Source organism: Marmota marmota, unplaced genomic scaffold (genome assembly GCF_001458135.2).
Source record: "Marmota marmota marmota unplaced genomic scaffold, marMar, whole genome shotgun sequence".
In the NCBI taxonomy this organism is placed as follows: Eukaryota; Metazoa; Chordata; class Mammalia; order Rodentia; family Sciuridae; genus Marmota; species Marmota marmota.
In genome coordinates this window covers 3,491,942-3,517,749 of record NW_026000185.1, presented here as the reverse complement: position 1 = coordinate 3,517,749, position 25,808 = coordinate 3,491,942, and the positions used below count along the sequence as shown (strand labels likewise).

General features: G+C 46.1%; 1 protein-coding gene across 25 annotated transcripts in view; it reads left to right on the top strand.

Moving 5' to 3' along the window:
• Window positions 1-25,808, top strand: part of Rbfox1 (RNA binding fox-1 homolog 1) — a 1,613,147-nt gene that overhangs the window by 1,062,059 nt on the left and 525,280 nt on the right. For all 25 annotated transcript variants that reach the window (XM_048790118.1, XM_015490752.2, XM_048790117.1 and 22 more), the window contains one exon: window positions 7,167-7,208. In XM_048790118.1, coding sequence (XP_048646075.1) covers window positions 7,182-7,208 — 27 coding nt within the window. In that variant the 5' untranslated portion in view covers window positions 7,167-7,181. The remainder of the gene's footprint in view (window positions 1-7,166; window positions 7,209-25,808) is intronic.

Here is a 25,808-nt window from a genome sequence, read left to right as displayed (position 1 = left end):
ATGGCACGTGATAAACATCAGATCCATTTTAAACTGTTGATATGAAATTGATTTTACTGAAAAATGATGGTGATAATTGTTTCCCCGGCAGCTTTCTCAAAATTGAGCAAAATAGAAAGGCTTTGTGACCCCATGGACTTTCTCTTCCCTCTCCTCTCGAATTGAGGGCTCCGCCTTGCAGTTTGCCTGCGTCTGCACTGTTGAAATGTCAGCTTCACAATCCTCCACCAGGTCCTTCATCCAGTCGGGCAGATCAAGAGTCCCACTGCCCTCCACCGTTTGACCCACCTAACAGGCCACTCTCACGCCTGTTCCTTGGATGCCATGATGTCTTCTTTTCTACTTCTGATACTTTGTTGAATCTCCATTGGATTAATCTCTCTTTCCCTATTTACTTATTTTGCAAACGCACCAAGTGTCATCTCCCTGCAGCCCCTTCCATTAGCCCAGGGCTGGGAGGACATCTGTACTCAGAATCCACGTATTGAATGGACGTGGATAAGGGAAAACACCAAGAGTAAGCCCACCCTGGGCATTTGGAGGCACGTGTTTGTAGGAAATCATGTGTCGTTTCAGAAGAATTTGTAGTGATGAAGCTAACAGCAAAGGTGCAAGTTGCACACGCGTGTCCATTGATGGGACTTACCAAGTTCCATGCTGCTAACCTGCTCTGATGTTTTTCTACAAGTTGATTTACCCTCATCCTGAAAACTAGACTTTCCAACCTGATATTATTACAAAAGTAGACGTGCACATCTATTTACCTGTGCATGAACCATGTGTCAGCCTACTTCTGTTGACCCCTGTTGTTCCCAGTTCAAGTAGGTGCCTGGACATTTCCTCTTGCACTTAATTTCCACCGTATTATAATCAGTGCTCTTCCATCACCACCCACATTTGAACACGTTGTCTTCTCTTTTGAGGATTTTGGTTTTCATTCTTCCCCTGGATATATTTTCTAAAACACAAAACAACCAGTGAGAAACTCCTCAGGACAGGGCTCCTGTGGGCTGTGAGCGCATCTGCCTTTTCTCCATAGCCAGTGTCGGTGCTGTGGCTGGTGACTTGCTCATGTCCCCCGTGGACAATGAACTCCTACAGTCTTTTTTTCATCCAAGTCTCTGGTCCCTATAACAGGGCCTGACCTTGAGAAGGTGTTTGAGGCAGACAGGGGAATTCATGGACAGACAGTAAGTAGCATTAAACAGAATCTCTCCGGATCTCTAGGAAAAGGAAGGCAGCAGCCTTCCTTGCAGACCTCCTCCTTGCAGATCCAGTCTGAGCCCTGGGGCAGCACACCAGGCTGCTGATGGGGCCGGATACAGCGGGAAGAGCTGGTAGGAGAGAGCTCCAAGCTAGCGGGAGGAGGCAGGAGGCCCAGGCTGAGGCTTTGGCCTGTGTCTCGATGCAGATGGGCGGCGGGGAAGATGGATCCCTGCTATTAAACATCCCCTCCAACAGGAGAGCAAAGGGTCTCATGCTGAAGTTTATTGCTTCAGTTTCTAACCTTTCGTAAGTGCTTACTTGGCAGCCCTATCGAGAGTGGTATTTGATTCTGGAAACATCTTAAAGGAGCAGCGCCCGACCTTCCATTCTCCCTTTCTTCATTTAGGCCATAAAATATATTGGTTTTGTGCATTACCGCCATGGGAGGAAAAAAAATATCACATGTTAGTTTCCAAATGAAATGACATTTAGTAAAGTGTACATTTAAGATATTTTTCAAGGCTGGCTTTTAAGGAAGTGTTCTGGAAGGGTCTTTCTTTCTCACAGACAACATGGAATTATAGGTCCTTTTTTTTTTTTCTCTGAACTGCCCCCATCATGCTCTTGGGGGAATTTTTAAGAGCCCCGTTAGGTCTCTCAGTGACTTGCTGAGCCCTTGGAGCATGGTTACATCCCGTTTGGACATTTTGTGATGAGCATGGTGGTAACAGGGCCTGGGGGGCTGGGATGGGACTCGGCCTCTTGCAGAACTGGCTCTCAGTCCTTAGGAAGGGAGGGGAGAGGGGTCATCTGATTGTAGGAGATGATCCCTGTTGGAGAGGTCCCAGGCTGGCTTAGGCAGATGGTGTCTCTGTCCCTGAGTGGACGCTCAGAAGTAAGACTCACCAAGGACCAGAGGGGAAGTGGCAGATGCCACCTCCAGCAGGCGGCAGGCAGAGAGCATTGTGGTGACGTCCAGTTCACAGGAACCTGTGGCCCCGGACAGGAGCATGGCCCAAAAGGAAGCAGGATGCTGTTACTAGAATATACATGAGATGATGTGGGCTGCCGGCAGGAAGAACCCAACCAGCAGGCTAAACCAGAAAACGTGCACTAGAGAAGACTTCAGGTGTGCTCTTCATCACGCCAGACCTCTTTTGCTTACTCGGCATCTCTGGAAGGGCAGCAGAGCTGCTCAGATGGCCACCACTGGACTTTGCCTTCGACACTGTGTATAATAGGATCACCCTAATGCTGCTTCACTGCACACCCTGCAGGTCAAGGGCTCCTTGCTGCTTTAAATGTTATCATCGCACTTCTGAGAGTCTCACAAACCCTTGTGATTTTTTTTTAAGACAGATGTTAAAAATATTAATCTTATTATAAAATACATTTTATTTAATTAGTGAAAATGAAAGTTATCACTTGCTAACATTAAAAAAAAACACCTGTATTTCAGCAAGGTCCTTGATATTAAAATATTTTCTGATTATGAATGCGCCGTGTGTCATAAAGGGTAATTTGAAAACTGCAGGAAAGCATTAAGAAGAAAGTGTTGCCGTCACTTTAATTGGAGTAGTCATTTAGTTTTATGTTTTACATTTGGATATATGGTCCATTTGGAGTTAATTTTTGCATAAAATGTCAGGTTTAGGTCAAAGTTCTTTGTGTGTGCACGCAGGTGCCGAGATATCCCGCGGTTCTCCCACCATCTGCTTTTAGGGGGGCAGCTTTTTGTAGTTTTTTTTTTTTTTTTAGAAGCAGTGACTTCAGAGAGACCACAATGCACATGTGTCCCTCAGTTGACAGAGAATCTGTATGTCACCCCTTCATCTGGAACGTGGGAATCTTAGCACTCACGGGAGCGGATCTCATTGTGGGGATTGTTTCACAGTGTCTCTGTCTGTCAAAACATCAGGTGCAGCACCTCAAGTAGGTGCAGTTTCCATCTGTTAATTGCATCTGACTGAGGACGAGGCAGACGGAAACCTCGTCATCTGTGTCTCCTCATCCTCATGTTCATCGGATGGGGTTTGTACATACATTGGAAAGCTCACCAGACAGCCTTAGTTTTAAAAATCTAAATCATTAATCATATTTGAATGACCACAAGAGAAGCAGAGTTGCCTTTTCTATTCAAATTTATGCATATATTTACTACTTTCCATTTATCTTCCTTAATTCTTGTTCCAATTTTCCTTCAGGTATTATATTTTTCTTTATTTGGGAAAGGTCTGCAGCAATTATTTTAGAGCAGGACTGTTAGCAACAGAATTTCCTTCCTTCCTTCCTTCCTTCCTTCCTTCCGTCCGTCCGTCCTGTGCTGGGGGCGGAATCCAGGGCCTCTCGCATGCTAGACAAGTGCTCTACCTCTGAGCTACATCCCCAGCTAGTACCTCCAATTCTGAAGGATATTTTAATTGGATTTAAATTCTGGATTGACATTGCTTTGTTTTCATTTCTTTGTTTTAGCAATTTAAAAAACAGTGTGATACTTCATCCTAGCCCCTTGTTTTGGTCATGTTTCTTTTTGGTTTTGTTTTGAATGAAAACTCCATGTTTATTCAAGTGGTTTCTCTTTTGACAAGCATTGCACCATTGGACTCTGGCTGTTCTGAAAGTGTCTCTTTAAGCTTCCTAGAGTTTGATCATCTGTCTCTCAGTGTGGATTTCTTTGAGTTTAACTCTTTAGGATCCGACAATCTTCTTGAATTTGTATGTTTATATCTTTGCCAAATGTGGAGGGTATTTAGCAATTGTTTCTTCAAAGAGTTTTCCTGCAGTGAGCTGTCATCTGTATGAATATTCTAGAACTCAGGGTCATGAATGTTATGCCTTTGGTATGGCTCCAAACGTCCCTGGCTCCCTTTCTTTCCTTTTCTCTTGTTTTCTTCTCTCTATTGTTTAGATCAGACTTTTTTTTTTTTTTGCTACATGTTCACATTCTGTACTTTCCATCTGCAATCGCCACTCTCTATTTGAGTCACCGAATTGTTGTTTTTCTAAAATCTAGGCTATTGTTTCTTTAGTTCTAAGGGTTCCATTTGGTTCTTCTTCACATCTGTTTTCTTTGCTATCCCTGCCAATGTTCTTTGGTATGTTTTCTCTTACTTGTTGGAGCATGTTTATAACAGCTGTTTACAGTCTTAGTTTGCTCACTATAACATCTATGATTCCTTAGTGTGAGCCTCAAGGAAGGCCTTCCTCTTGAGCCAAGATGTCCCGCTGCTCTGAATGCTCGATGGCTTTGGTTCATATACTATGTACTGACTATCCTGAGACTCTGCGTCTGGCTGAGTCCTGTGGAAGTTATAGATCCATACCTTGCAGCAGCAATCAGTTCTGTTGGGCCCAGGTTGAACTTCCTGTCTCCTTCTGTGGACTGTTTCTAGTATCTGTCTTATTACCAGAACCTGTGCATTCACAGCTGGATGTGTCCCAGGTGTGCCCTAAGCCTGGGACCTAGACAGCCATCTATCCCTTAGTTCAATTCTCAAAGCCTATGGAATCTTTTTAGAGTCAGATACACAAATGCAGCTCAGAGGTAAGACCAGGACTTCCTAAAAATACTGTGTGAGGTCCTTTCCCCTAATTCTTTAGTCTCCAGGATCCTTAAAATATTTTTGTATCCCAGAACTACCCCTCCCACACCCTTTTTTTTTTTTTTCTGTCATCCAGCCAGAAAGAAAGATGAAGCTTCTCCCACCTCTGAACCTTTCATGTGCTTCCATTGGGGGCCAAATAATAAGAGGACAGAGAAGAAAGTCAGGAGGAGGGGGAATGCCTCAGCTCCTGGAACAGAGCTTCTTAAATCACAATGGACAATTGCCTCTGCTAGATATTCCACTTGTGCTGTTGACTGTTGCTGATCCCAGTGACATGAAAGATGATGTTTCTCTCACCTACTTCTTAAGATAAAACTAGAGGGCTTCTCCTGGGACTGCCTCTATCTGTGGGTGGGTGCCTGTGCTGGGCTCTGGGCTGCCTTGAGTCCCTGCCAGGGGATCCTGGGGATGGTGATGGTGGTGGGGGGATGAGTCACTTATCTCTGGCTCATGGAATTTGGGATCCTGGTCTGTCCTCCCTTCCATCTGCTGCTGTCACTTTCAGAGACCCCAAAGCGTCACTTCATGGACTCTACCCAGACTGCAGATCTGCATTCAGCAGGTAGATAGGGTGGAATGCGTTCACTCCATCCTTTCCAGTTACAGACCTCACGCACTTCGTGTGTGTGTATGTGGGGGTTGTAGAATACACACGGAGTAAAATCGGTCCTTGTACCCATCTCTCAGTGAGCACCACAGTGGCATTCAGGACATTTGAAATCTCGTGCAACTATCGCCATCCCATTGGAGACACCGCAGAGGCACCCAGAGTCATCAACCTGCCCTTCCCAGCACCCTTCCCACAGCCCTCTGCAGATAGGAATCTGCTCACCCCCGTGCATTTGCCCACATCCTTGTATAGCTGCCTACAGAGGTACAGTTACACAACACAAAGTCACCTATTTCAAGAATAAAGCAATGTGGATTTCTTCGTGTATTTATAGAATTGTATTCACTTCCTTTTTAACATTTTGGAATCTCTTCCTCTTTCTTTTCTTTATTCTTTCCCTCTAATAAGCTATTGTACTGTATTTGTAACAGCAAGAAAAGGGAGCCATGATATTTGTGTACTTTTGTAGCTTCTTTTCTTGAAAGCAAAAGCGTGCTTTTGTGAATATTTTCCACGTCTCTGTTTTTAAAAACCACGATTTCAAATGCTGCACGGTAGACCAACATGTCAGTGTATTTAATCTATTTGTTATTTTTTCCCCATTACTACACATTTTAATGTTTATATTTTTTTCTTTCACAAATGATGCTGTAGCTAATTGATGTGTACATAAATATACGTGTGCCTCTCTGCTTATTTTCTTAAAAACTATTCTTAGAGGTAATTTTTCTTGGTTAAAGGACATAGAAAAGAACTGATTTATAGATTTTTGGACTCTGGTACATCCTAAATAAAGATTCTTATTTTTTATTTTGTTTTTTGAAAAAGTAACAAGAAACTTTCAGTAAAAAATACATAAAATATACATCAAAAGTTAGTTCCTAAACCTTCTTATCCTTTAGTAAAAGTCTCAAAAACTTCTAGTATACTATCAAGGGCTGAGAATCAAGAATTCTTTTTAATTGGTTAAAAAAAAACCAGAAAGATACAGAACAAATTGTGAATACAGACCTAAATTTTATTTCAGCTACTTGCTGGGATAAAGAGGAGCCCCTGGGTTCCAACCTTGGTTGGGTGACCTACATCCTGGTTGGCCTATGAGCCTTGCTTTCCGGCCCTCCCTTCCCACCCTCTAAACCCATTCAATATCCCCTGTTTGGCTAATGAATCCTACGGTCACTCTAGCGAAGCATCCTTGGATGCTGAGGAAAACATTTTGCTCGGGCAGGTGAAATAAGTGCATGGGGTGTGTCATGGTAGGTACAACAAACCCGGGGTTTCCTTCTCTGGCATGAGCACAGACCTCAGAATCCTACTCAACCATCTGATTAGAACTGAGCCCTAAAATGCAACCTATAGCCCTTGACATTGGAGGAGACACTGAGGCTGCCATCACTGAGTCACAGCCAACAGCAGGCGGCCCTCACAGGGGCTGTCTGCCTGCTCTATGGGGACGGAGCACTGTCCAGCAAAGCGAGCCCTCACCCTGCGTGGACACTGACTCCCATGCCCTCTCCTGAGCCTCTCCCTTATCCGCTTCATGACTCTTCCCTCATCCTAGCTGTGTTTCTGGATGCCAGGGTTGAAACTCCAAGTGAAGCTCAGGTGGTGTAGACTTGCAGAAAAATGGCATAATGAGTTAATTCTGGGTCTCCAGTGACCCAGAAGTCACTTTCTGTTTTCTTCTAGGCTGCTCTTGATGCCGAGCTTTCTGACTTATCTCTCTTTTTCCTTTTTCTTTGCAGGTTTCAAGGCAACAGATGAATTGTGAACGAGAGCAGCTCCGGGTAGGTGCAATTGTGAGACGGACGCTTCTGGGTTCTCCTTTCTCTGTGGTAGCCAACCTCGCCTTGTCTCTGCTGAGACGCGGTTCTAAATAACAGGCTACATCTTAAGACTGGTCGAGTTGAAAATATTTATCCCAGCTAATTTAGTATTGATTGAGCTGGTGAATACAGTAGATCTTCTGTTGAAGTGCCATTATAGTAGATATGGATTTTTTGATTTAGAATCAGCAATAAATACTTCTCTTCTGGAATCCGTTGGACATCATTGTCCTCCTTTGGTGCACAGCATAAGGTCTAAGTCATAACAGAGGTCAAAAGGACATCTTGCCGGGTTCCTTATGCAAACACCAGCCTGAGTCCTGAACTGATATGTCAAGGGCACTTTCCAAGAGAATTTGAGTCATCCGTAGAACTTTTGATCCTGGTGTCACTTGTGTATATGGGAAAGGGAGCTGGAATTCTAAGCCTCAAAGTCTATTTCCTTACATAAATATGAAGCTCGGTTCTCAGGTGTACGAGGGGTGCAGAGGGTTCCCCAGGTGTGTAGAAAGTGGTTTATTATAAATGAAGCTTGGCGGCATGTTCTGTTCCCATGGTGTCTGTGGGGCATCTTTCTGTGCTTGAGTCTGATATTTTAAGAATCAACTGAGATTCCTTGACACAGCGCCATCCCTGTGTACCTGCCTCCCTTGTGATCCGCAGGTTGTTTGTGATTCTGCATGTGCTTCCCAGACCCTTCTTGGCAGCACATCTGCCATCTCTCTAAGTCCCTACCAAACCTGGATTTCTGCTGTGGATCTTTTGGATGTAAATGGGAGCGGTTGTGGTTCATGCTTCCAGAGGGAGNCCCCCCCCCCCCCATTTATTTTCTTTTCATGTGCTTCATGTTCCTGGTGGGATATCTGAAGTCTTGATTGACCTATTTTTAATGCCTGGATTGGAAGTGTGCAGTTTTTGCTGGATGATGTGACCTAGAGTCATGTTCCCAAACTGTTATGAGAACAGAGGAATCTAGTGTGTTGAAAAATCACAGCACTTAGGTCTGGGGTCGGGGACTATGGTGCTCCAAGGAGTCCAATAAGAATAATCAGTCTAATGCCTTTAATGCACCATCTTTTCACTTCTAAGAGCATGGGCTCAGCAGTAGTCTCAGGTGGTGATTTGTTGCACGATTTCCATTTTACATTTGCTATTGGCATCGGGTTGGTAAAGTCCTTATGTAAAACAAACAGCAGAATCCAGTGGTGTGAAGCCGAGCTAGTGGGTTGAGCTTTCTTTTCCTTTTATGCATACGTGTTTATGTGATGTCCCAGCATGTCCCCCATTAACCTTTCATCTCCACCCACTTCACTACCAAGAACCTGGGCCAACATCGGTTGCGACTCCATGAAATGGCCTTCGAGATGTTTTAAGCTTTCCTGAGCTTCGATTGCGTTTCCCCTGCAAGTCTGACTGCCTGCTTCATCCTAGTAAATAATGTATTGCAACTTCGCATTTCTCTTCCTGTTTGGAAGGGGACGGTGGCCAGAACTAGGTCAGCGCTAGATAGAGGAATGGATGCTTTTGTCTCCGGGAATCCCGATTCCATTTCTCAGAACTGAGTGAATATTGAAAGCTCTATTGCAAATTAGGGAGGCAGATTTGCTGATATAGTGCTGTTTGGGGGCTGAGAGGCTGACTGTTCCTCATGGATGAGGATTTGCCCACTGGGTGTGGTTGAGGAGGGGGAATGAAGGGAACCCTGCCTTCTCTAGGGAGTGGACCCAAGCAATGCTTTGATGCAGTGGGTAATCCGGCTGAGTTCAGAGTGTGGCTCCAACAGCCCCCTCCGACGCCCGTCTCCCACACCACACTGCCGATCTGTTGGTTGATACTACTGTCTTCATTTTGCATTTTAAACTAATTTATGTTTTGAATTGATGGATGACACCTTGGAATTGATGGAGCATGCATTTATGTGGTACAAAATTTAGATGGCACCAGCGGGAATGCAGTGACGTTTCTCTTCCCATTTGACTCGGCGTCCAGGGCCCTAGGAGCCCCACTGCTGTGACGCGCTGGTGGTGGGTCCTCTTGATGACCCTCTCTGCTCTGTGGACACGCTCTTCCATCTCCTCCTTTTTTGTTCTCTTTCTTTTTCTTTCTCCCTCCCTCCCCTCTCTTTTGTGTGCTTAGCCTTTCCACCAGCTCAAGAGAAAAACCTCTTTCACTAAAGTGATGTTTTGTGGGGGACATTTGTTTTATTACGGCTCCTGAAAGAAGCTTAAAACTGAAATTCTAATCCTGGTCACTCCGTGTCGGGCACTTTACTCAATCTCTCTCCCCCCCCCCCTTTTTTTTATTATTATTCTCAAAAGGAAAGAGGAGGAAAGGGAAATAGACCAATATCATTTAAGCTTTTCTGTCTTCCAGCCTCACTTAATATGTGTTTTAAATTCAGCAACTGGAATGTCCTTCTATGTTGGCTAGATAGGACCAAGAGACTGTGGTGTGGCCATGTTGTCAAGTTCAGAGGCTTCCCGGGTACGCCCTGTTACGTTGCCAGAGTTCGGGGATACCAAGGGGTATGTGCGAACTCCACCCCTATTCCTTGGCCTCTTGAACCACGCGGATAACACAGAACGAGGAAGCCCCTCTTTCTGTTTGGGGACATATCACACCATGTCGGGGTCAGTACACCCAGTAATTGCTTTATCTGCTCTCCTGTTTTGTTCTTACAAATCCTAAGTTAATTTTTCCAAAATGGACTCGTTGAAGTGTAAGATATGAAGATGTCTATGAGAAATTCTAAATTTTAAGAAATACAAAGTTCAAGTAAAAATTTTTTTTTTTCATAATCATGAGACTTCTCGGAGTCTCTCATGTGCAAAGGTGAAACACAGAGCGACAGATAGCATGTACAGTTCTTTCCAGGTTTTGTTGTTGATGGAACATTGTTGGTGGTAGAACACGCCATGAGAAAGAAACCCTTTTGAAAATTAGTGTCTTTTTGTTGTTGTTGTTGTTGTTGTTAAGATGCTGTTGCATGAAAGTTAAAGAAATGCTAACTGAGGTATTTAAAAGATGGAAGATTTGCCCACCTCTCAGGCTCTGGCTGATTCTGTGGGCTTGGGTCCTAGGCAGTGGTCTGGAGATGGGTGCTTCTCCTGGCCTTTGCTCCATCCAAGATGGCGCCCCTCACTTCCTCATGGGCAACATCCTCCTCAGAAGGCAAGGGCCCGAGAGCTTCCTTCTCACAGGCCTTGCATCTTATTTCAGGAAAGTGATTTCCAGAAGCCTTCTCTGCATATGCCTGCTTAGATCTCACTGGCCAGTCTACATCAATCACTGGCAGAAGGCCCTGGGATTCCAGTGATTGGCTACACCAGTCATGGCTTATCTGCAGGAGTAGATACTACAGTCACCGGAACAAATCCAGGATTTCTTTAAGGAGAAGGAAGAGAGGAGAGTGGGTTTTGGTGTAGTTAGTCGATAGAATGGGCCACAACAGAAGCTGCGTGGGTCCTTGGTGTTACTTGGGGCATTGCCTCCCATCCAGTTCCTTCATTACTCTTTTATCCCACACACAGGGCTGTAGAGACCGCACACACATTCCTAACCAAGTGCCTGAGACTGGCTGGTGAAATTCAGGTAGATGCTTTTTCTGTTTTGTTTTTTTGATACTAGAGATTGAACCCAGAGGCTCTTAACCACTGAGCCACATCCCCAGCCCTTTTTGGTATTTTATTTAGGGACAGGGTCTCACTGAGTTGCTAAGTTGGTAAGGCTGGCTTTGAACTCATGGTCCTCCTGCCTCAGCCTCTTAAGCCTCTGGGATTACAGGTGTGTGGCACCATGCCCGGCCCAGGTAGATGCTTTCTCTGGCACCCTGTCTGCTCATGGATCACATCTTCCATCCTCTCCTCCTGTCTCCTTTTCCACTTTCTCCTTATTTTTTGGACCATCCTGATAAAGTCTTTGCCCCTGAGCATTGAGTATCTCAGCAAGCAGCAGTCACTTTCCCCAGTACCCAGCCCAGCCACAGACACTCTGTCTTGTTTCCCTAGGGCAGACCCCCCCCCATGGAGGAGGGTACCAGCTAGTGACTCGTAACAGATGACTCACCTTTCTTAGAAAAATACCCATATTACTCATGTTGCTAATGAGCAAGCCACAGTAGGGGAAACCCGTTCATTTCCCCATCCCAAATTTGCTAAATTCAGAATAGAGGTAGCCTCCTTCTGAGTCTGCATTTCAACTTGCTGCCCGTGTCTCGGGGAAAAGATGGCCCATGAGAGCCCACCAGACCACCTGTGCATTGAGTTCTCTTGAGACCACACATTTACCAGCGAGCCCCAAGGTCAAGATCCAGAAGGCTGGTAATCCTAGTTTACTGGTTGTCATGAGCCCACTCTCAACCTCTGCCTTCCCAGCCCCTGGAACCAACAGAGAGACAAAGAAACCAAGACACCATTGAGATGACCTCCGTACCCCTTTACCTCTCCACCAGTCTACCAATTGGAAAGGTTCTGTGGGCACAGGGTGGGGATGCAGATCCCTACTCTTCTTAGAATCCGTAGAAGGTTGGTTTCCAAGTGGTCTTTGGCTTTTGGACTAATAAACAGATTGATAGATTTGTTTGGAACACTCTTCCTTGGGGCTGAGGTGTGGCTCCCAGGTACACAAGAGTCTGTTCTGTGGATTCAAATCCTGATCAGCAGCATGGCCAATGAAGTCAGAGCGGTCATGGAAGGATGCAGGGCCAGGGGTGGAGAGGACAGATTACCGACTTAGGTCCAAAGCTCTGTCTGTGTGCCCCTTAGTGTCTTCTGCTTTAGTTTTCTTGATTGTAAGAGGGGAACAGTTTCCTCCTAGATTGCTGACCAGATGAAATGATTTAAGGGAAGAACTTGAAAAACTTGTGTGTCTCCCAGTCCCCGTGAGGTTGGCTGTTGTTAACAGGGTGCGGTCCCAGAGACTGTCTCATTCTTCGTCCTCCTGGGAGTGCCAGGCCTAGGGACACACTCAGGGCATATCTGTGGCCGCCCTACTCCCAGAATTGAAGGGCCATTCAAAGGGCAGGCTCTCTAGTTGGCACTTTGGGATGGACTCAGAAGAAAAGCCCCTCTCTCCCAGCTAAGCTTGTTTTGAGTGTGAATGATGAGGACTCCTTTGGGGTAGCCCTAGCAGATAAAAACATCCACTGGGGTCTCCTAAGAACAGAGCTTAGAATGAACTGGAAAGCTATCAAAACTCACATAGGCCCCTCCCCTTTGTTGGTTTCTCTTTGTGGTTCCATCCTGGAATTTTCTCTTGAGAAAATTTCTAACTTTTAATATACCCGATAACTTCTGGGCCCTATAATTCATGCTGCATCCCTTCTTACAAGAATGGGGATGAACTACCAATGGATCATGGCTAGGGATTTCTGGAAACGGAGTCTGAGTGGCTCAACCTCAGTTGCTTGTTCACTGTGGTCCAATGGATCTGTCCAGGGAAGGGGCACAGGTACAGCCAGCTGCCCAGAGCCAACTACTGTTAGGGAAAAGGAGCCTTGCTAATGGAGTACCTACCCCCACAACGTTCCCTGGGCTCTCTAAGACTGAGATGAGCAAAACATACTGGAGAATATGTGTGCTGCAGTCAACTCCTAGCTCAGTATTTCCCAGAGTAGAAGACACTTGCCCTGCATGAGACTCTCGGCTTCCCGGGAGTGAACGCAGTCTTTTAGAAAGTTATTCCCTTTTCAATTCTCTCTCAATCCTTTTTATGTCAATGAGAAACTCTCGGTTTAAACTAAAGTAGCTGTAACAAGACTCTCTCACTTTCTAAGCTTTCTTTTAGCAGAAGGGGACTGTGCCTCAGGCTTGGAGCCTGGGGCAGGCAAAGAATCCAGCCAGATTTTAAAAACATTGTTTGCAAAATATCGCAGTTAAGAATTAGGGGCGGTGCTCAGCCCGCTGAGATAAAATCTGGACTTTGTGAATTTAGCAACTTGGTGGCTGTGCCCGAGTTACTTACATCTTCTGCACCTCAAACTCCTCATGTAAATAATGGGGGTAAGAATCACACCGACTTCACAAGGTGTGTGTGTTCACTTGTGCCCGTGTGCCTGTGTCTGTGTGTGTGCATGCAAATGAAGACCAAAGCAATTCATGTCTGAGAGATCTAAGAACAATTCCTGGTATAGGAAAGGGTTTTTTAATAGTTATTAGTTTTCAATAGGTTTATTTATTTTTTTCTGTTGACCTCTATTTGTGACTACGCATATTGGTTTCCCATTTGCAGTGGCAATACAGTTTTCCTGGCAAACATATTTACTTAGGTTAAAAACGAGTTGTTTTAAAGATAAATATTAGCTACATGATGTTATAGATTCCCCTCAGTTAGGACAAAGATGGCGACAGCAGAATGCAAATGACCGAAGGTTTAGAAACATGGAAATCGTGGTTCTAGCCTTGTGAAAGATGCTGTACAGCAGATCTGCGTTATCAATATTTAATTTGCCAGTTAGAAGCAAGTTTCTCATTTCTGCTAGATACAGGAGCGATACGGATTGCAAAATGCAAATTGCTAATGATCATCTTGGCTTGAACCCATGGCCTTCATCTGGGTATCAGATAGCTCAATTCCAAGCATGCCAAGAGATTTGCTATCAGAATCCCTGCCTCTCAGCACCCCTGACCCCATGGTCCAGGCACACTCCTCAGTGGCTCTTAGGATAGCAAAGAAGGAAGTATAGCCCTCCCCTTCCCTTTCCTCTTTGGTCAGATTTCGCAAAATTCATGATTTCTTGATGATATTTTCAGGATGGCTCACAGTAAGATACCCGCCTCCATTTAGTTATTTATTCAAGGGACTTTTTTTTTTTTTTCCTGAGCATTAACCAAATGTCAATCACTGTGCTAGGTAGTGGAGATACAATGATACCATCAACCCTCCCTAGTTCTTGTTCTCCAGAACCTTGCAGGATGACAGAAAAGGCATGCTTTAGTCAAATAATCATGACAAAATAATGCATCTGTGAGACTGGCAAATACCGGAACCAGGCGTGGCTCCTGGACCAAGTTGACTTTGTTGACCTCCGCTTATCAAACCCACCAGATGAACACATCCTGCCCAGGTCCCTTCCTGAAGCCCCTTGGCCCAGGGCCACAACCCCCTGCAGTGCGCCTTTCTGTACCGCTCACCTTTCCCTGCACCCGCTGCGACATCTGCTTGCCAAGAGTCTGTTGTCTGGGTTCCCAGAGCTGCTCCTGTCAGCTGTTCTTGTTTTTGTAATTACATTATTTAGTGGAATATTATGTAAACTGGTGAAAAATGAGTGCAGTAAGAAAAAGAGCTATTTCTGTGAAAATCAAGTTAAATGCTTGGGGAACAGTCTATGAAAGCAAGCCTCAAAAAATTAGTTTAGTTAGCCGTGGGTGAGGGGGCTGAGATAGGAGGGGAATCCAACCTGGAGAGAAGGTGCAGTCAGGATCTCCCAGGTGGGTCTTGGCATTCTCACTCCACTTTAAGCAAAGCCAGAGTGATACAATAGATGGCGAGCCCCCCCCCCGCCCCCCCAAAAAAGAGCTGAATTCTGATGGTACTCAAGCCACGGGGTTTCTATCGAATCTAATCAACACTGCTCTTGAACCTGAATATAGTCCTAGATGAAATGATCAAGGCTGGGTCCCCAAACACTTTATTTATAAGAAGAGGATATGGGCCCGACATGGTGGCACACACTTGTGATCCCAGTGGCTCACAAGGCTGAGGCAGGAGGATCACAAGTTCAGGGCCAGCCTCAGCAACTTAAGGGGTCCTGAGCCACATAGTAAGGCCCAAAGAAATTTGGCGAGAACTCGTCTCAAAATGAATAAAAAGGGCTGGGGAGGTGGCTCAGTGGTTCAAGCCCCTGGGTTCAATCCCTGGTATCAAAACAAAAACAAATACAAGACAAAACAAACAAACAAACATACCACAAAACAAGAAAACCTGGCTGTGGGCCACAGTTGGCAGAACCTGCCGGAGTGTGAATGTCCCTGAGGGTCATATGGGAAGGTCAATGAGGAATTCCTCTCTGCAGAGAAACACCCAAAGATAATGCCTTCGATTAGAAAATGGACAAGTGGATGAATGCACATTAATATATTTTACATAAAACAAAGGTGGAAGATACGTATTCATCACTTTAAAATTGACTCCTTCCTTTAGAAGATGGCAGTTCACTCCTTCCCCCATTCCCCGGGGAGAAAGCTCCTGAAGTCTACATGGCTCAGACCAGGGGTTGAAACACCAATAACATTAGCTTTTTTGTGTCCCCAGCCTAATGACGGAACCTATCAATCTACCGTAGAAGAACAAATTAATCCCAGCTTACTTTGGATCCCCTCAGAAAGTAATTTCTGGGACTTGAGACAGGGAGGGAGGGAGGGAGACGTTTTCTACAGCCTTGGAGCTTGTCTCCAGCCAGTAATGGTTTAATTGTCCCCAAAGAATTCATTTTCTTGACAAAAGCCTAGTGACTTGCTTTCTTGGATAGCTGTCTTCAAAATACTCCCTCTGGAAGCATGAACCACAACCGCTCCCATTTACATCCAAAAGATCCACAGCAGAAATCCAGGTTTGGTAGGGACTTAGAGAGAGGAACCTCAGGACCCAGGCCTGAGACTTCCATGGATAATGTCCCTGACTCCAAATATGTCCCATGTATGTTTGTGTGTGTGTGTGTGTGTGTGCGCACGCACGCACGCAACAAAAAAAAAACTGTTGTCTGTTTCCTTGCTGAAATTCATTTCATGAACCCATGTTTGTGGTGTTCTGTAAGCAAATGGGTTTTGTCTCAAAGTGGTTGCCTTTCTAACTTGTAGGAACTGCAGAAACTCAGTCCACCAGATAACCTCCAAAGACAGCTGCCCCACTCAAATCAGATATTCACAAATGTGCAAAATATGTCTAAAAAGAAGCCCATCCTCACCCAGGCCGGCATTCTGCACTCTTCCTTATGATCTCGGTGCCCCCTGATTTTGCTAGAACGTTAATTAAAGAGCACAAAGGGGTGGATCAAGAACCCAGCCAACTAGTTTCAGGTTATAATTTCCTCGACTTCATTGTGAGCCATGAATGAGCAAAGGGATGAGCCACCTTCCCTCGTCTGTGCTGCTGAGCCCTGCAGTGCACCTGGGTGTTGAAGACCCTCTCCTTGTGTGAGTCTCCCCAGGCAGTTCAACAATTCCCGGGGCTGGGGTGGCAGGGGGCAGGGGGGACACCAACCCCATCACATTGAGGACTCTTGGCCTAATGCTTGTTCTTCCTCGTCCTTGCATTAATTTTAGCCCATTATCCCCAGTCATCAGACCCCTTTCCAGGGCCAATCTGTTCCATTTCTTGTTTTATCATTAAGTCAGTATCAAACAGCTTCGAGCAAAACCACTAATAATGCTGACATTTCAATTTGTCATAGCTGCTCTTCATTTCTGTGACGGATGCCTCAGCCAGGAGGACTTGTCCTCCCTGCTCTGTTCCTTGGAGATCTAAATACCATTCCAGTGGGGGATGGGGCCAGGAAATGGGAATGGGTGAGGGGGGGCCAAGAGGGCGCCTGCAGTTTCCTCTGTGCAGGGGTAGGAGGAGGCAGGCAGGGGGAGTGAGGGAATTGGAGAAAACTCCTTGCCTGTGATGCACGTAAACCCCACTATGGCCCTAAGGAAAATGGGCACAAGACAGCCCAGCCTCTTGTCTTCCTTCGTGGCGTGGGATAAACCTCATTTATCTGTGCGTGTCTGTAGGTGAGCACAGGGTGTGGGGGTGCATGTTGGCTTGTTGCCACCAGCCTGAGGTGGCCAGCATACCCTTATCCTCTGGGGGTTGGTCCTCCTGGCTGGTGGGCAGTCTTGGAGGAATGCTGAATCAAGGCACCCTTCTCTGGTCACCAGGTGCAGATTTGGCCAAGGCTGGCCAATGGACTCTCCCTGGGGAGCCTGAGTGTGGAGCCCGCAGGTGCACGATGGGGAAGGAGTGGGATGGAAACGCTGGAGTTGATTCGTTTCCCTGCTGATGTCCTGGTTAGACTGACTGAAAAGAGAGCTCCCAGGGCTAGACTCCAGATCCACCCTGATTCCCCTCTTTATATATTTAAGCCTGATTATCCGTCCATCCATCCCTGGAGCTCTCTCGTATCCTTTGAGTGATCTATTTCTGCTGAAGTTAGTCAGAACCCGTTCCCTTTTTTCCATGATCAAAGCATGCCTACTGATACTCTGGGGAGAGATGTAAACTTGGAGAATTGCAGAGAAGAGTTTGGCGAGCGGCTTGCTAAAGCTGACTCTTCCTCACGGGCTGCAAGACTTCCCTGCTCATCTATGGCTTGCCTCTGCTGTCTAGTGTCAATAGCCAGGGACAGGGGCCACCAGTGCCTGCCATGCAGACACAAAGGCAAAGGGGATTATTTATCTGCCCGTGCCTGTTTCCATGAGCCAGAGAGGCACGGGGCTGTTTCAGGGTCTTTGGGGCTTGGTCCTTTGCAGAAGTAAGACATTGCTTCCAGTCACAAGGGACCTCGCAGATCCCTGCTGATAATGGGCGATCTGCGATCATCAGCCTGTGCTCTGAGAAGTTAATCCTTCTTACGGCACCCTTCAAAGGCCACCTAGGAGCTTACCAAAAGTACCTCTCCCCAACTCCCCTCCGACTAATTGGATAAAGTGTATGGAAGTGGACTGCGGAGCGAATCCATTCCTGACCCATTGCCTAGACAGCAGATTAGAGGGTGAGAGCTGAGAACACTGATTTTAAAACTTGGCTGGCAAAGCATTTGATGTCTGAGCCTCACACTGGATCACCAAGTTGTTATGGGCTGAAATGTGCTCCCAGTGACCCCATGGTTGAAGTCCTCCCTCCCTGTACCTGCAATGTGATTGGATCTGGACACAGGGTCTTTTTTTTTTTTTTTTTTAAACCCAGGGGTGCTTTCCCACTGAGCCACATCCCCAGCCCTTTTTATATTTTATTTACAGACAGAGTCTCGCTAAGTTGCTCAAGGCCTCACTGTGCTATTGAGGCTGGTTTGAACTCACAAACCTCCTGCCTCAGCCTTTCCAGCAGCTGGGATTACAAGTGTGGGCCACCATGCCCACCTAGAAACAGAGTCTTGAAAGAGGTGACTAAGATAAAATGAGACTGTGTGGGTGGGACTTAGTCCAATATGAACAAGGTGAACTTACAAGCAGAGAGGAGGACATAGACACGCTCAGAGGTCCAGGTGAGGGCACAGGGAGAGGACAGCATCCAGAAGAACAGAGGCCTGAGAAGAAACCAGCCCTGCAGATCCTTGACCTGAGCCTTCCAGCCTCCAGGACTGTGAGAAAGGACATTTCTTCTTTTAAGCCACCTGGTCTGTCATACTTTGTTATTGCTGTTCTGGTCTTCGAGAGTCTGAGACATTGCTATTAAAAGCAAAAATAAAAACTGGCAAACAAAAATATCCTTAAAACTGTATAGTTGATTCTGACGTGTATTGGTACCTTTGATTCAATTACACATCCTTAACTTTATTAGTTTATTGATATGTGTTTTAAAATTTGTGTGTATATATTATTTAAGATAAAGCTGCTTTCCTGGAAGGCAGGGGCTATGTCCTGGGCTCCCTGAGTGTCACCTTGGCATTTAGCCCTGAACTGGGACAAGCAGGTCTTTGATTGGCAGGTGTGGGCTGAGGGAGGAACCAGTGTGCGTGTTTGTTATACACTCATGACTTGGTTCCGTCTCTGGGTTTTACAGGCTTCCGAGAAAAAACTTCTGCATGGAGACTCCTTTGTAATCTTAAACATATGAGAAAGCAATTGGCATCTGCAAGGTTTGCATCCTGATCTTCCGTGTTTTAGCATTTCCAACTTATTTCAGACTTTGCTTTCATCCAGCTCTCCATACCAGAAGTCGCCCACGTGCCCTTTTAGAGGTGATCTGATGAAGCCAGATGGCCTGCCTTTGTCATTTGCCCCTCTGGCCTTGAAGCACCTCCCCGCTGAGGCGCTCTGCTTCTATCCACAGCGCCATCCCTGTGTACCTGCCTCCCTTGTGATCCTCAGGTTGTTTGTGATTCTGCATGTGTTTCCCAGACCCTTCTTGGCAGCACATCTGCCATCTCTCTAAGACACTGGCCCTTTTTATAAACCTCTCTTTAAAATGGACAGACAAAATATTTATGGTGTGCGTCGTGATGTTCTAATGTCCGTGTGTGCTGTGGAGTGGTCCACTTGAGCTATTTAGCAACTGGATTGGCTCACGTGTCATTTTTTTTTTCTTTTGTGGTGAGAGCCCTTGAAATCACTCTTAGCAGGTTTTAGGTGCAATGCCCGGTTCTTAGCTGTGTAACAGATCTCTGGGACCTTCGTCCTCCTTTCTAACTGAAATGTCATGTTCTTGTCCAGCATCTCTTCATGCCCTCCTCTCCACCCCAGTAACCCCCATTCTGCTCTCTGCTTCTCTGAGTGCCACTTCTTTAGATTCCCCACATGAGCATGATGGTGCTGTGTCTGTCTTTCTGTGTAGGGCTGTGAGCTTTGTGTCCCCCCACCCCACAGTAGCCTGCTGTCCAGTTCCCTAGCCAGGGAATAGTAAATAACTACTGTTGACCACTCACAGGGCCTCAGCTCACTCCAGGGGAAAACATGCTTCCTGAATCCCCCAAATGCTTTCTGAGTTCTTGGTAGCACATTCTGGGGAACCTTAAAGCTTGACTCATCGGACCCATCTAACATACTAAATGCTTTACATGTTGATGCAGGAGAAGATTCCCTTCAACCTGCACTTATAGAGCAATGAAGGGAGGTTCAGAGTTGTTCCAAGAATCACACCTGACGAGGAGCTGGAATGGAACCCAGACCTGTTCTCTCATTTCACCACTTGTTCTGACCCCATGGCAAGCTAGCACACTGCCTTTCTGTACCCCTGGATCATCTGAGCTCAGGGTAAAAACGCACCCACTTTGGGAAGAGGGGCTAAAATGCTCAGCCCCACAGTAAGGTTTCAATGCCAGGAGAATACAGGTCTTTATGTCTTTGGAGTGTGAGTTTAGCCCTAGAATTGAGGCCAAGTCTTTGCAGATTCCAGTTAATGACAGCTGGAAGATGTCTCACCTGTTTAATTGAATATTTAAGTAGCTACCAAATGAGCCAGGTATTTTATGTGCAAAGTTTCAGGTGCTCCTTGTTAATTTCTTTGACAGCTACTTCCTTGAGCCTGACTAACAAATAGGATTTTTTTTTTTTTAAGTGTAGACATGTTTCTAGAATAGTAGCCCTTAGTAGTCTTAGGAATCAGTGTGTTCCTGTTGAGGGTCCCGCCACAGTTAGGACTGCCAACATTGAGTGAATAGGTGGTAGAAATGGTTTTTCTCAGCATGCTGATTTTCTATGTAGAAATGCAAATAAAATACAAAGATTTAGCTCAAAAATGGGAAAAGCTGATTTCAACCCTGTCTTCTGAGCTGGTGAGTTATAGAATATGAGTTTGGCTTCCTTAGCTGGCATATGTTGGTGACATCATGCAGTATTTGCCTTTTATTCCCAGTTATTTGGAACCCAGATCACCCATTTTCTAAAAACCGACCAGTCAGGTAGTGATTTGTATATGGAAACCACGGAATCTGCCATTCCAAAGACATATGGAAGTGAGTCTTTCTGACTCCAATAAACAATAGCAGACCAAGCAGTTGTTATTTTTAACAACTGTAGGTTAAAAATAATAAGCAAAGCCAAGGCCGCAGGGAGTCCAGGCCGGGCATGGCCACGGTGGAGTACACAGGTCAACCTACCACCTTCCGTGTCTGTGGCACCTGCCAACTGCTCACAGTTCCCCATCTACCAAACCCAGGAGGCGGTCTTCAGTGCTTAAGCTGAAGACCTTCTGGACAGCCAGGATGCACATTTAGAGTGGTAACTGTTGTGGAAATCTGTTGGAACTGGTTTTCTCTTGTTGCCCTAACAAATTGACACAATGGTCACAGGGTCTCAATAGGTCTCAATGGTCACAGGGGTGGGGTCTCACTGGGCTAAAATCAAGGTACAAGACTGGAATCCTCAGGCACCTCCAAGTGGAGAATCCATTTCCCTGCAGGTTGAGGACTGAGGTCTCCATTTCCTCCCTGGCTCTGAGCCGAGGGCCAGTCTGGGCTTCCAGAGGCTGTGCCGACCCTTCCCTCAGGGTTGGCTCTTCCCTGCCCCTCTCTGCTCTGTGGCAGCTCTCTGGTTGATTCCTCTTCTGCTTCTGAGGGCCCATGTGATTTCCCTGGGCACATCCAGGTAATCTGGGATGCTCTCCCTATATTGAAGTCCTCAGCCATAGATCTATCACCTGAATCCATTTGCCATGTAATGTGACGTACCTAGGTGTAACACAGTGGGCAACCATCAGAGTGTCCTACTCACGAGCGTATGGTACAAAGCAAGGCGGTGAAAATGAGAAACTTATTACGTGAAGCATTTAGAGATGTCACCTAAGTGTTGAGCAGCACACGAGTGAGTGCGTGAATGGCTGGTCATAGGGCTGCTGGAGATGCCCACAGCAGACGCCCGGGGTCTCGACTTTCTTCTGGTCACTCCCATCTACATGCCACAAGCTCCTGGCTGAGGACCTCAGTCATCCTCATCGTGGAGGCTGAGACTCTCCAGTTGCCCGTGGTGGGCACTTCTTGCCAGAGCACCCAATTGGCCTCCTTCTGTTCCGTGTCTCACTTTTCCATCCTCACCTGGTGTTTTCTTAGATCATTTCCCAAATGTACAATTTGCCCTCGTGTTTTACTCCAGCTCGGCTTCTGGGAGAATTCAAACGAAAATGGAGCCATCACTGTAATCACGACACCATCACCTAACAATGGCATCGAGCGGGGTTTGCTGGCTCCTGGATCTTCCCAGCGTGCTGGCCTGTCCGTGATCGCCCTTTTGCTTTCCTCTCTTTTCTCTCGTGGAGAATACACCATTGCTGCTCTTGTGGGAATGCTGGGCTTATTGAATAGGTTTAAAAGCATCTGAGTTTGATCATTCACTCATATTTTGGTTCCCGACAGTCGGGAGGCTTCCCTTGGGTTGACAGGGTGATTGGGGCACGGGGTTGTGATGGGGTGATATCCCACCACGAGGCACCAGCGTCTGTGCCGCTCCGCTGTACACCACCACATCTTCCCCAGTGTGCTTTCTCGTTTGCAGCTTGCTTTTAAGAACATGGAAGCTCTCTGGCTAGAAAACCTGAAGATTTCTGAAAGCTTATCTGCCTGAGATTCCTATGTGTGTGTGCACACCCAGGAGTCTTCTGCTGAGAACCATTTAGACACGTAAACTCCGTGGACAATTTTCCTAAGTGTGGTTTTCAGTGAGGCTGCACTCTTAATCTTGATCGCATATGCATTTTGACAACTTTACACTGCAGGCATGTTTTTACAGATGTCTGAATTAAACACTGGACTCTTTTCAAGGGAGCAGAGTCAGTGTTTAAGTGGTTCTGATTCACCTGCCTGAGCTCATTTACTCCCCAACATTCTAATGCAGAGCCATCTCCCTCTGCATAAAGTGATTTGGGATTTTGTATAGCCCCAGGAAACGTAATTTTCTAAATAGCCGAGAGAGCAACATGCCCGGTACATTTCCCAAAACCTGCCGTGAACTGAATGTATGAGACTTGGTTGTTCCTCCCCCAGCACCCTTGGCCACGCCGGTGGTACAGATGGAGAGACTGGAACTAATGATACAGACACCATATCCATGATGGTTGACAAAACCAGAGCTGACAAGAGAATGTATGAGGAAGGTGACAATGAACCAGTGAGCCGAACTCAACTTGGATAGTTTTGCTCAGAGTAGCATATTGCCAACTTGTCCTCTGGCTACAATCGTATAAAAGAAGAGAGTCCTGGTTACACTGTTGAGTGTATCCCCGGGTGAACACACCTTCCCCTGCAGTGTGTAGAACGAGGGCCCCACCTGGTGAAGACGGGTATTACAGGTCCTTACACGCTGACCTCTGCTGCTACTCCAAGGCTTCATTCCTGAAAAGTGCTGGTTCTTTGGCATCAGAGAATGACTAAGTTGCTGTAAAATATTTTATTGAGCATCTACCACACACGTTGTTAAAAATGTACAAACGTCTTGCTGGCAAGGGCTGTGTAGTTTTCTAGAAGGCACAAAATACATGTACAAGTAATGTTAATGCAAGACATAAAAAAAGAACATAATTTGTTAGACACATGGCAAGGTATCACAAGAGCTCCACTGCTCCTCCCAGATACAGACCTTTTAAGATCTTTTAAAGGAGACATATTGTCCCCAGCTTCGAATATTACTTGAGTTCTCAGTCTTTGTAAATCAAGTGCTGCTTTTAAATATATATATATATTTAGTTGTTGAAAGACCGTTGTACATGGTGGTAAGAATCAAACCCAGTGCCTCACGCATGCTAGGCAAGTGCTCTACCACTGAGCCATAGCCCCAGCCACAAATGCTGCTTTTTATTCCAACTTAAATGTCACTGGAACCTGCAGACATCACCTGGCCCCTGCGCACACCCACAGTCTGCTCTTGCTCCCTCGTGATGGAACAGCTTCCAGTTCAGTTGCTGAGGCCAGGCCCCCCCCCCCCCCCCCCCCGCCACTGCCGCCCCTGCCCCCAGCTCTTCACGTCCTCTCCACCCTCTCCTTTCAGGTGGGATCCCTGATATCATCTAAGTCAAGAATTCCACCTCAAGTCCACTGTCCCTCACATGAGGTCAACATGATTTCTCATCCAGGCCCCTCCAGGACCTTTCAAACTGTCTGTATTCGTTTCTCGTTTTGTTTTTCTTCAGGGTAAGCACACATGAGCTCCATTTATGACGGGTATAATTATGGATAGCATCTCCATCCCTCCCAATGAGGTCCTGGCTTGGAGAACAAATTATGATCACCAGACTTCCATTGGCTCCTTAGGGCCAGAATGACCTTTCCAGAGCTTAATTAATGCTGCTCTTACTCTTCCTGTGTCAGCTTGCTGATCACCTTCATTGCATGTACCCACGACCCGTAATTCTCTGGCTTATTTACTTGTTGGCTTGTTCTCGGTCTCTCCGATACTACTGCCCCACTCCTACTAGATCTAATTCCCTTAGGGCTGGGACACTTCTCATTTGTGACTATTCTCCGTGCCTATAGCACAGAAAAATGTTTTCAAGTACTGATGAAGAGGACATTTGATTGTTACACAGTGAACGAGAGCACTACACGCAGCCACTGTGTGATTTGGTCCAGGATGACCTTATTCCTACAGAGCTGCCCTAAGACTAGATATCAGGACACACCAGAGGATGTGCTTCAGGCCAGGGTAGAATGGCTCCCACTATGAACACATTTAAAGCTGGACAGAATATATGAGGCAGAAGTTTTCAGACATTGGGTTCCATGTGGTGCCGAGCTGAACTCCTTCAGAGAATAGAAATGTGAGGTGAAGGTCACATGAACTCATTCCATGCCTGGGGAGATGTGTCAGCCATGGGTGGGGACAGGTGCACTGAGCTAAGGAGGCAGAGGCAAGGGGCAAGGGGTCATGAGGTGGCTGGAATGGGTGGAGTGGGTATTAGGAAGGAGAGGGCCGAGTGGGAATGGCTAGGCCCTCCTTGCTCAGACGAGGGCCATGTGCATGCAGGGCCAGGCTCTGTGAGTCCCAGCAGAGAGGGTGTGCAGAGGCCCAAGTGAAGATACCGAAGGCTGTGAGCATTCACTTGGGATTCAAAAAGGATGAGAGCTTAGGAGTCAGAAGCATGCCTTGGAGCAAGAGTCAGCAAACCATGCCCCGCCAGCCCTGTCTGCCTGTGGCCTGTCTTTGGACAACTCATGGGCAAGAATACTTTTTTGTTTTTCCTGCGTTTTGTGTATAAGTGTGTTATAATCGTATGTAGCCATGAGACTTCTTGGCTGCATATTCATAGACTCACACAACTTAACTATGTGATTTGGCCAATACCATTCCCCAACATTTCCCCTTTCCCCCTCCCCCTCATCCTTTTCCTTTGCTCTAATGATCTCCCTTCTGTTTTCATGAGACCCCCCTCCCCACCTTTCTTCCCCCTTTTCCTCTCTACCTTCCACATAGGATAGAAAACATACAACCCTTGACTTTCTGAGTTTGGCTTATTTTGCTTAACATAACATTCTCAGGTTCCATCCATTTCCCCTGCAAATAGCATAATTTCGTTCTTCTTTAAGGCTGAATAAAACTCCATTGTGAACACAGACCACATTTTCTTCACCCATCATCCGCCCACAGACACATAGCCTGGTTCCATAACATGGCTGTTGTGAACCGTGCTGCTATAAATGTGGGTAGGCATGTGTCACTGGTGTATGACGACTTTCATTCTCTAGGACAAATACCCAGGAGCGGGTGGAGGTGGGTTTTATGGTGGTTTCATGTCTAGTCTTTCTAAGGAACCTCCATACTGATTTCCATAGTGGTTGTACTAATTTACAGTCCCACCAATGGGAAACATTCTATAGATGTCAATTAAGTCCATTTGATTTATAATAAAGTTTTTTTTTTTAATCTGAAGAGTCTTTAGTGAGTTGTTGTATCTTTCTGACCTATCTACTATTGATAGAAGTGTGGTGATTGTTTT